General features: G+C 48.0%; 1 protein-coding gene across 2 annotated transcripts in view; it reads left to right on the forward strand.

The window, feature by feature from the left end:
* The window catches only part of LOC124004709 (teashirt homolog 1-like), a 47894-nt gene extending 36552 nt beyond the window's left edge, over positions 1 to 11342 (forward strand). For both annotated transcript variants that reach the window (XM_046313420.1, XM_046313419.1), the window contains exon 3: positions 6603 to 11342. In XM_046313420.1, the coding sequence (XP_046169376.1) occupies positions 6603 to 10057 (3455 nt within the window). In that variant the 3' untranslated portion in view covers positions 10058 to 11342. The remainder of the gene's footprint in view (positions 1 to 6602) is intronic.
* The last annotated feature ends 844 nt before the right edge of the window (positions 11343 to 12186 follow it).

Here is a 12186-nt window from a genome sequence, read left to right on the forward strand (position 1 = left end):
TATTTCTTAGACATCTACATGTAGCCTACTCTATACGGTCCTGTATGCAACCAACTGTATCATGGAGGGTGGGGAGTGGAAGGTGCCAGGCCCAGAGTGGATGGTTCCAGGCCCAAATGCTGCCCCGCTGTTGTGCCTACAATCTTAGAAAAAAAAGGTGCTATCCTAGTACCTAAAACGGTTATTCGGCCGTCCCCATAGGAGAACCCTTTGAAGAAGGGTTCCAGGAAGACCCTTTTGGTTCCATGTAGAACCCTAGAACCCTATCACTGTCAAACGCTCCCCAAAAAATTCAGCGAGTAGGCCTTTCTAATCGACCTGGCCCGGGTATCCTGGGAGGATATTGACCTCATTCCGTCAGTAGAAGATGACCGGTCGTTATTTAAAAGCGATTTCCTCACAATTTTAAATAAGCATGCCCCATTCAAAAAATGTAGAACCAGGAACAGATATAGCCCGTGGTTCACTCCAGATCTGACTGCCCTTGACCAGCACAAAAACATCCTGTGGCGAACGGCATTAGCATCGAATAGCCCCCGCGATTTGCAACTTTTTAGGGAAGTTAGGAACCAATATACACAGGCAGTTAGGAAAGCTAAGGCTAGCTTTTTCAAACAGAATGTTCATTCTGCAGCTCAAACTCCAAACAGTTCTGGGACACTGTAAAGTCCATGGAGAATAAGAGCACCTCCTCCCAGATGCCCACTGCACTGAGGATAGGAAACGCTGTCACCACCGATAAATCCACAATAATTGGGCATTTCAAAAAGCATTTTTCTACGGCTGTCCATGCTTTCCACCTGGCCACCCCTACCCTGGTCAACAGCCCTGCACCCCCCACAGCAACTTGCCCAAGCCTCCCCATTCCTCCTTCACCCAAATCCAGATAGCTGATGCTCTGAAAGATCTGCAAAATCTGGACTCCTAAAAATCAGCAGGGCTAGTCAATCTGAACCCTCTCTTTCTAAAATGATCTGCCGAAATATTTGCAACCCCTATTACTAGCCTGTTCAACCTCACTTTTGTATCGTCTGAGATCCCCAAAGATTGTAAAGCTGCCGCGGTCATCCCCCTCTTCAAAGGGGGAGTCGCTCTAGACCCAAACTGCTACAGACCTATATCTATCCTACCCTGCCTTTCTAAGTTCTTTTGAAAGCCAAGTTAACAAACAGATCACCGACCATTTCGAATCCCACCGTACCTTCTCCACTATGCAATCTGGTTTCCGAGCTGGTCATGGGTGCACCTCAGCCACTAAACAATATCATAACCACCATTGATAAAATACAGTACTGTGCAGCTGTATTCATCAACCTGGCCAAGGCTTTCAATCACCACATTCTTATCGGCAGACTCAACAGCCTTGGTTTCTCAAATGACTGCCTCGCCTGGTTCACCAACTACTTCTCAGATAGAGTTCAGTGTGTCTAAAAGGAGGGCCTGTTGTCCGGACCTCTGTCAGTCTCTCTGGGGGTGCCACGGATAAATTCTTGGGCCGACTCTTTTCTCTGTATACATCAACGATGTCGCTCTTGCTGCTGGTGATTATCTGATCCACCTCTATGCAGACGACACCATTCTGTATACTTCTGGCCCTTCTTTGGACACCAGATGAGCTTCAATGCCATTATTTCGCCACTATGGCCTATTTATTGTCTTACCTCCCTTATCTTACCTCATTTGCACACACTGTATATATATATATATATATATATAATTGACTGTATGTTTGTTTATTCCATCTCTGTGTTGTTGTTTGTGTCACACTGCTTTTCTTTTACCTGGCGAAGTCGCAGTTGTAAATGAGAACTTGTTCTCAACTAGCCTACCTGGTTAAATAAAGGTGAAATACAAATATTGGGTTCCATATAGAACCCTTTCCCCAGAAAATTCTACATGGAGCCCAAAATACTTCTACCTTGAACCAAAAATGGGGACAGCTACAGAACCTATTTGGAACCCTTTTTCGAAGTGTGTACCGTCAGGGGAGGGAGAGGAGGGCCTCGGTGGGCAGACCGACACGCAGGCAGCCCACTGCTCTCTCACGTTAGCCGCTCCAGAGGAATCCACAACCCAGCATGCTCTCTGTCTGCTCTCCCTCTCTGACACGGCGGGCCCGGCAGCAGACATTACCATAATTGGGTTTTCTACATGATGGGACAGAATAAGTAATAATGTCACTTTATTTACAACCCCCTCGCCTCTTGTCCTGGTCCGAGGAGCTATCACCCCCCCCCCCCCCCACCCGTCCTCCTCGTCCCCTTCACATACACTCATCCTACCCACCTCCCCCTCCTCCTCTCTATCTCATCCCTCTCTCTCTCTCTGGCTGGCGCGAGTCGTTCTCGTCGGGCTGCCACGGCGCGTAGGTCAAGCGATGGCTTTTTGATCAGCTCCTGTCCAAAGCCATCAGGGCTGAGAGGACTGTAATGGAGGAGCAGGGTGACAAACAGAATGTAGGGGAAGGAATAAGACTGCCAGTTTCCCATTAGAGCGTGGGATAAATGGCCCCTGGCCCCCACCTCCCTCCCAGCTCCCCATACCCCCACTAGCCCACTCCAACACCAGCCTAAATCACATGAGTGAAGGGGGCCGGGATTGGACATTAGTGGCGCAAATGACTGCGGTGATTGCACCCCTCTTTCCAAAATCACATCAGATAAATAGAGAGATGTGTGTAAGGAAATAGGAGGGGTGTTGGGGACGGGAAATGGGGGAGTAACTGACTGGTCTCATCCCCCGTTCTCTCCCTCCCTCTCCCTCCCTCTCTCGTTTCATCGCCTTTCTGCTTTTCTTATCTGTTTTGTTTTGGTTTGACTGCGGCCAAATGGCGAGGCGCGGCCAAATGGTGAGGCACCGCCAGCCTGACAGAGATTTATTGATTTAACAACTAGCAGAATTCGGAAAGACAACAAAAACACAAAATGGAAGGGCCAGACCGAGATGCCAAAGTTTGAGAAGAAGTGATATGACGCCGAGCTACTCTCTGCTAAAACGCTGATGTGCATGTGATTACATTTAATTTGTATCATTCCCCAAGTCAAATGAAACAGACTAGTGTGTGTGTGTGTGTGTGTGTGTGTGTGTGTGTGTGTGTGTGTGTGTGTGTGTGTGTGTGTGTGTGTGTGTGTCATCTCCAGCCCTAACATTGTGTTGAGACAGTACAGAGTGAAAAGGAACACAGTCATCCTCATTAATCATAACACCGTCTAAACCCGTGTCTCTCTGTCTCTGTCTCTCTGTCTGTCGGTCTCCTCTCCTACAAGACTACACACATCTGGAAACCCCCTGACGTGAGACGAAGCTAGGGTTTACTTTGTTTGGTAACAGTCAAGGCTTCCCTGTTACATGTCCACAGACGTGCAGTCGGCCTGTTACTGATAGTGTAGTTTGATGCACATAATATAGATGGACTGTCCACTAACCACTTTCTTCAGAACAATGTAGATCCTCCGTGGGGTTGATGATGTTTATTATGTGTACGTGTGTACGGTGCCCGAGAAATGGCGTGGCGTTTAGTGTGTGCGTTGCGGTGACATGGCGTGGCTTGATCCGGGCCGTTTGTGACAGCACAGGCCTCGGACACATCCTGGCCGCGCCACCACCTGTCCGCTTGACGACGAGGTGTCCCGGAGCAGAAGTGACAGGTGCCTTTACGCCCGCGCAGATGGCCCCGCTCACAGCCATCACCCGCTCGGCAAGCTAAACCACCGGGGACGGCACGCCAAACCCCTCCCCTCGCTCCCGTCTCCCCTCATAAGTGCGTCTAGGTCTAGGACACATTGAGGAGGCGGGATTCGGTCACCAGTCGGATTTTGAGTCGTTGTGTTCGATCAGGTTTCATGAATGGCTGAACTGATAAAGCTGTCCTATTTCTGTTTATTTATTTAGTTTGGGGGGGGGGGGCATTGTCATCTGCTTGCAATTTAATCACAGCGTCAAAATATATAGATTTTATGTCTCACAATTGTCTACCTAGGTGTAATTTTTTTGTGTTTCATCGTAAGATCCCACATTCATAGTTTCTGAAGCCTTCCACTTTCCAACCTGTGATTTTACAGATGTTTTAGGTCGTTCTTTTGTCTGCAGGCTCTCTTTGTTGTTTCCATGACAACGCGAGGGGATAAGCATTGATTGACAGCTATCGTCAAAGGGTTTCCTTCGCGTCCTGTCGTTCCCCATTCCCCGCCCCCTCCCCTCCCTGTCTGTATTTTGTCATTCACTCACAGACAGTTTTCTCCCGTTCCATTCACCCTTTCATTCCGTAGATTTGCGGGGCTGCCAAAATGCCGCTTTTGGCACCGATGATGTGGACATAGTTATTCACATGGGTTCGCTGGAACTGATCAGAGGCTAGTGACGACTGAATAGCCATTTTACTGTATGATTTCATAGTCCTCTTTCTTTTCAAGCACAGGTTGGCCGTTGGTGAGGGGAAGGCTGGCGTAATAACGGGGACATGTTTTACAGTTAGCTTGTACAGTATACAGCTAATGCTAATCTGCTGTGTTACGGATTTTCAGAGTTTTAGGGAACTGTCTCAGCTTCTGTCTGTCAGTGGGATTGAAACACAGCCAGGTTCTCCTGTGCTGCGCTCGTTTCCCTCCAAATCCTGTCAGGAATCAAGAGAATGAGGAGAATACACTATGTGGCTCGTTTGGAGAGAAGGGCCTATCAGTCATAGACAGAAAATACAAACCTATAGACAACGTTAGGGCCTTTATGTTCGAAAGGTACCGTGTTAAAACCTACACGTATGAGAACATGCGAATGGCACACACCAATGCAGGCACACACACACACACACACACAAACGTGCACACACACCCACACACACACATAAACGTGCACACACACACACACACACACACATAAACGTGCACACACACCCACACACACACACATAAACGTGCACACACACACACACACATAAACGTGCACACACACCCACACACACACACATAAACGTGCACACACACACACACACATAAACGTGCACACACACCCACACACACACACACTTCCATATGCAGCTGCTCGCCTTTTCCCCCTCCCATCTCCTCTCAGGCAGCAGTAAATGGTGCCAGTGTACATATATCAGGTATTATGTCCACTTAGATTATGATATGACAGGTTAGCGTGCTGTTTGAAGCTGACAGCACATCTGTTTCATCAGGAGAGACTGATGCTGGCATCTGGGACACACATCTCACCACGGAGGAAGGAGATAAAAAGAGAACTGAGGGGGCCGTCTTTCCTGTCTCCCTCCCTTGCTCCGTCTCTTGCTCTCTCTCTCCACCTCCTTTTACTCTGTTCCTCTCCCTGACGTTCTACTTGCTCGCAGACTCCCTTACAATATTTTCCCTTATTCTCTCTCTCGTACCTGTTGTGTTGTAGTTTCATCCCCTGTGTTTTTTGATGATAAGTTGTTTACACGCTGTATGTGTCAGGGAAAATAATACAGAACGCCATGTATAGTATGACCCATACCCATGTCTACCTCTCAAACATAACAGAGACAGTCAAGGAGTGTCACTCCCCTATTTGACATTGTAGAGATGACTTGACAGTGCTGTCTGGTATTTAATATCATTGTATTTGTTAACTCGGTGAGAGTGGCCTGAAGGAGATGCAGCAACATCCCAGAATGAGTGTTTTGTTTCCCTCCCTCCTGATTGGTTGCGTAAGCTCACCATGTGAAGTTCACTGTGTGTGTGTGTGGTGTGTACAGTGGGACAAAAAAGTATTTAGTCAGCCACCAATTGTGCAAGTTCTCCCACTTAAAAAGATGAGAGAGGCCTGTCATTTTCATCATAGGTACACTTCAACTATGACAGACAAAATGAGAAGAAAAAAAATCCAGAAAATCACGTAGGATTTTAAAGGAATTTGTTTGCAAATTATGGTGGAAAATAAGTATTTGGTCAATAACAAAAGTTTCTCAATACTTTGTTATACACACTTTGTTGACAATGAGAGGTCAAACGTTTTCTCTCTTCACAAGGTTTTCATACACTGTTGCTGGTATTTTGGCCCATCCCTCCATGCAGATCTCCTCTAGAGTCGTGATGTTTTGGGGCTGTTGTGTGTGTGTGTGTGTGTGTGTGTGTGTGTGTGTGTGTGTGTGTGTGTGTGTGTGTGTGTGTGTGTGTGTGTGTGTGTGTGTGTGTGTGTGTGTGTGTGTGTGTGTGTGTGTGTGTGTGTGTGTGTGTGTGTGTGTGTGTGTGTGTGTGTGTGTGTGCGTGTAGAGATAAGGCATGAGGGAGAAGGAAAGGAGGGGAGTCAAGTAGCTGGCTGACAAGGCTACACACTTAGCGATATCCTAGGGAACAGGAGGCATGGGCAATGAAATGGGGAGTAAAGAAAGAAATTGTCAACACTTTAGTGTCTTCTTTCTCTATAAAACTAGATTTCTTCACCACTGACACTCAGACATACGCATGCGCGCACACACACACACCACACACACACACACACACAGATAAAAGCCCATATTTCCTGCAACAGATTATTCATCGCTAGGTTGTGTTAGTGCATTGTAAATATTTTATTTCACTTTGTTGACCTCCTTTTTCTCTTTTCTCTATTGCTCTCTCTTCCAGCTTACTCGCCAGAGGACGAGTTTAAGGCAGGAGCAGTCGACGAGGAACACCTGCAGGATGACGGGCTGTCACTGAATGGGGAGGACACTGCGTACCTTTGCAACGAGGGAGAGGATGGAGGCCAACCGCCCAGCTACCGGGCCTCTCCACTCAGCAACGGCACCAACCCAGACGCTGGTTACGGCTCCCCGCTCAGCGATGCCAGCGACCGGCTCACGGACTTCAAGAGCACCTCCTCCAGGGATGGCCATGAGAGGGAGGAAGCCCCCCTCCCCTCTGGACTGAACAATGGCCTCTCCCTGAGGGACAGCCTGGCTCAGATGAAAGCTGTCTATGCAAACCTGATCTCAGATGCTTCCTGGTCCAGCATTGCCATGGACATCATGAAAGCCACACCGGCTACTGCTGGCGCCATCCCCACCGCCACCAGCCCCACCGCTACCACCACACACAACAACAACCACAGTGAGAACAGCAATGCTAGCAGCCACCACCACAATGGGAGAAGAAGTACCGCCACCGCCTACCACCACAGAAGCAGTGGCAGCTCTAACGGCACCGCGGCTAACTCCATCAGTAGCAACAGTGGCACCAGCAGTGGCGGTGGCGGTGCTAGTAACGGTGGGGCTGTGGCCTATGACTGGCACCAGGCAGCCTTGGCTAAGACCCTCCAGCATACCCCTTACCAACTGCTGCCTGAGCCCAGCCTGTTCAGCACGGTGCAGCTCTACCGCCAGAACAACAAGCTCTACGGCTCAGTCTTCACCGGCGCCAGCAAGTTCCGCTGCAAAGACTGCAGCGGCGCCTACGACACGCTGGTGGGGCTCACGGTCCACATGAACGAGTCGGGCCACTACCGTGACGACAACAAGGACAAGGAGGAAGAGCGGGGCAAGCGCTGGTCCAAGCCCCGCAAGCGCTCCCTGATGGAGATGGAGGGCAAAGAGGACGCTCAGAAGGTGCTCAAGTGCATGTACTGCGGCCACTCCTTCGAGTCTCTGCAGGACCTGAGCGTTCACATGATCAAGACCAAGCATTATCAGAAAGTGCCTCTCAAAGAACCGGTGCCAGCCCTGGCCACTAAACTGATGCCCTCTGCCAAAAAAAGAGCCCTCCAGGACGCCCTGGTATCCCCATGCTCCCCAGACTCTGTACATGGTAGCGGTGGCCACATGCCCCAAGGGGACATTGTGAAAGACCCCAAGTCCACGACAAACCCCTATGTCACACCCAACAACCGCTACGGCTATCAGAACGGTGCCAGCTACACTTGGCAGTTCGAGGCTCGCAAGGCACAGATCCTGAAGTGCATGGAGTGCGGGAGCTCTCACGATACATTGCAGCAGCTGACTGCCCACATGATGGTCACGGGTCACTTCCTTAAGGTCACAAACTCTGCCTCAAAAAAGGGCAAGCAGCTAGTGTTTGACCCAGTGGTGGAAGAGAAGATCCAATCCATCCCTCTGCCACCCACCACCAACAGGCTTCCAGTCCCCAGTGTCAAATCTCAGCCGGTCTCCCCTGCACTCTCCTGCGGCTCTGACGAAAAGAGAGAACCGGAAGACGAGAGGATTGAGGCGAGCGAACCAGGGGAGAAAAAGATCAAAGAGGAGATGGAAGAGCCAGGTGAGAAGATTGAGGTGAACGCTGGGTCGTATAAGTATCTGACAGAGGAGGACCTGGAAGAGGCTCCTAAAGGAGGTTTGGACATCCTCAAGTCCCTGGAGAACACTGTGTCCAGTGCCATCAGCAAGGCCCAGACGGGCACGCCTCAGTGGGGTGGTGGCTACCCCAGCATCCACGCTGCTTACCAGCTCCAGGGCCACATGAAGCACGCAGCACTGCACTCCTCGGTCCAGAGTGTGCAGATCCAGCCTGTGTTCAACAGCGGGCTCCGCGGGCTGGTGACCCAGGACTCCAGCTCAGTTATCCACTCCCCCAGGAGCCCTGCATCTCCGCCCTCTCGCAGGAGCAATGTTACTGCCATGGAAGAGCTGGTGGAGAAGGTCACAAGGAAAGCTGTTGCTGCTGCTGTGAAGAAAGAGGAGAAGTTGGTCAGCTTGGACCGCCACAGCCATCCATCCTCCCTCAAGTCGCCGTCTCCTGTACTGAAAGAGCAGAGGGACCACCACTCAGCACCCAATGACTTCACCGTCGGGAAGCCCCTCGTGAGGAACAGCGGCCCTGGAAATGTAGAGTCAGAGCTGGTCTGCAAAAAGGAGCCCAAAGAGAGCCTGGTAGACAACCACCACAGCCATTCAAAGAACGGCCCAGAGACTCGCCAGTCACCCATCACCAACGGCACCAACAGCTTGGGCATCATCACCGATCACTCACCAGAGAGGCCTTTCATCAACCCCCTCAGCGCACTTCAGTCAATCATGAACAACCACCTGGGCAAGGCCTCCAAGCCCGTCAGCCCCGCGGGTGACCCGCTAGCCATGCTCTACAAGATCAGCAACAGCGTGATGGAGAAACCGGCCTTCAACCAGACTCAAGCCAAGCAACCCGAGCCCATCAACTGCTACTATCAATACGAGAGCAACGACCAGCCTATGGACCTGAGGAAGTCCAAAAACAGCAACAACAGCAACAACAACAACAACAGCAGCACTGTCAGCAACAGCAACAGCAGCATAAATGGTAACAAACCCATAATGTCAAGCCTGTCTCTGTCTGACATTTCTTCTCCTCTGAGAGAGAATGCTTTGATGGACATCTCAGACATGGTGAAGAACCTTACAGGCAGGCTGACACCCAAGTCCTCCGCCCCGTCATCCATCTCAGAGAAGTCGGACGCAGACGGCAGTGCGTTCGAGGATGCTCTGGATGACCTCTCCCCGGTCCAGAAGAGGAAAGGGCGGCAGTCCAACTGGAACCCCCAGCACCTCCTCATCCTCCAGGCTCAGTTCTGCTCTAGCCTGCGGGAGACCCCGGAGGGCCGCTACGCCATGACGGACCTCGGCCCCCAAGAGCGGGTTCACATCTGTAAGTTCACAGGCCTCTCCATGACCACCATCTCTCACTGGCTGGCCAACGTCAAGTACCAGCTCCGGCGGACTGGCGGGACCAAGTTCCTGAAGAACATGGACTCCTGCCAGCCTGTGTTCCTCTGCGGTGACTGTGCCTCGCAGTTCAGGACTGCGTCCGCCTACATCGGCCACCTGGAGTCTCACCTGGGCTTCAGCTTGAAGGACCTGTCCAAGCTGTCCAATGAGCACCTACGGGAGCAGCAGGCTGCCTCCAAAGTGATCACAGACAAAATGACTTTTGGCAGCACCCTGGCATCCCTGACCTCACCAGACGACGACACTGGCTCAGTTTACCAGTGCAGGCTTTGCAATCGGACATTCGTCAGCAAGCACGCGGTCAAACTGCACCTCAGCAAGACTCATGGCAAGTCACCAGAAGATCACCTGGTGTTCGTCACTGCTCTTGAGAAACTGGAGAAGTAGTAGAGAGGTCTGGAGCTGAGGGAAGAGACAGATAAACAGACAGAAAGACGGCTGTGTAACTGACCAGAATTTCATTGCACTAAGATAACATTGTTCACAGTTACTGCACTGGGCCAAACTGAGCTGCCAGAATCAGTCTTATTTTTTTGTTGTGATACTGCCTGACTGGACCATGTCTTATTAGATTTTTTTTTGCCAAGCTTTTTTAACACTTATTTTGTAATGTATTTATATGCTATTTGTCTGATCTGTGCATGTATTTTAGTGAACCAAGGTTAAACACGTTTTTTTGTATCTTTTCATGACAAAAAAAACGACTACTGTTTCAATGGTGACTAAAGTGGTGAAAAAGAATTAAGGGGAAAAGAAAACTGTACAATACTTGATATGAAGAAGGTGAAAAATCATTGTACACACCAAAAGAATGGAAGAACCCCTTCAAAGGCTGAAGTAGCACCTTATAGACATTTAAGATTTTATTTGTAAAGAGAACGTTTTAAGATATTCTGCATTTGTCAAAATATGTTTTAATTTGAAAGATAAATTATTTTCTTCTCTCGGTTCTTGTCACTCTGCAACATCTTTGATAATGAATGGCCTGCTCAGAAATCTGTCAGTGTATGACAAAACTAAACAGATAATGTAAACATTCAGAGTAATTGAAATGCTGCTTTCGGTTACATATCAGTCAGTGAAAATGAATGGCCGTACAGTATGCAAGTTTGCTAAAAAAAAACTTTTATGTGAAGTATCACTTACAGTAATTTTCCAATTGTTTGTTACCAACTCCTCTTTTTAAAATTTTGCCGCTTCGAATTCAACCATAAAAAGAGCAGTCCTTTACATGTAAATGACTTGCAGTGAAATGTCATACTCCATAAGACATATCTTGCCATTTGCAATAGCTCAACATTCTTTGTTCTTAAAGGTGTGTGCATTCTTTAACTTTTATATCATCATTTTATATAATAAAAAAATAATAAAAAATGTTTTAAAAAATTGTGTATATAGATATATACTGTAGATCCACAAAAATGTCATTTTTTAAGAAATAAGAATTTAGCTTCTTTGGCTTGGTTTACAGAAATGATTTGAATTATACTTGCATCCAGTTTGATGCATGATATGGTGTGAAAAAGAATTAAGCGATGCACAATGACTATACATTTCAATGTTTTATCAATGATATTGTAAAAAAAAATATTTCTAGCACCGATTAGTTTGTTTCATTTTTGTTTTTTCTCAATTGTAAAATAAATCTCAAAGCAGTTCTTGTTAACAGTCATGCATTTGTGATTGTGTGTTCATTTTGCATGGAAGTTGAAGTTGAAGTCGGAAGTTTACGTACCCTTAGGTTGGCGTCATTAAAACTTGTTTTTCAACCACTCCACAAATGCCTTGTTAACAAACTATAGTTTTGGCAAGTTGGTTAGGACATCTACTTTGTGCATGACACAAGTAATTGTTTAAAGACAGATTATTTCACTTACAATTCACTGTATCACAATTCCAGTGGGTCAGAAGTTTACATACACTAAGTTGACTGTGCCTTTAAACAGCTTGGAAAATTCCAGAAAATGATGTCATGGCTTTAGAAGCTTCTGATAGGCTAACTGACATCTTTTGAGTCAATTGGAGGTGTACCTGTGGATGTATTTCAAGGCCTACCTTCAAAGTCACTGCCTCTTTGCTTGACATCATGGGAAAATAAAAAATAAATCAGCCAAGACCTCAGAAAACAAATTGTAGACTTCCACAAGTCTGGTTCATCCTTGCGGACAATTTCCAAACGCATGAAGGTACCACATTCATCTGTACAAACAATAGTATGCAAGTATAAACACCATGGGACCACACAGCCTGCTCTACCGCCCAGGAAGGAGACACGTTCTGTCTCATAGAGATTAATGTACTTTGGTGCGAAAAGTGCAAATCAATCCCAGAACAACAGCAAAGGACCTTGTGAAGATGCTGGAGGAACCAGGTACAAAAGTATCTATATCCACAGTAAAAACGAGTCCTATATCAACATAACCTGAAAGGCCGCTCAGCAAGGAAGAAGCCACTGCTTCAAAACCGCCATAAAAAGCCAGACTACGGTTTGCAACTGCACATGGGGACAAAGGTCG

Source organism: Oncorhynchus gorbuscha, linkage group LG19 (genome assembly GCF_021184085.1).
Source record: "Oncorhynchus gorbuscha isolate QuinsamMale2020 ecotype Even-year linkage group LG19, OgorEven_v1.0, whole genome shotgun sequence".
In the NCBI taxonomy this organism is placed as follows: Eukaryota; Metazoa; Chordata; class Actinopteri; order Salmoniformes; family Salmonidae; genus Oncorhynchus; species Oncorhynchus gorbuscha.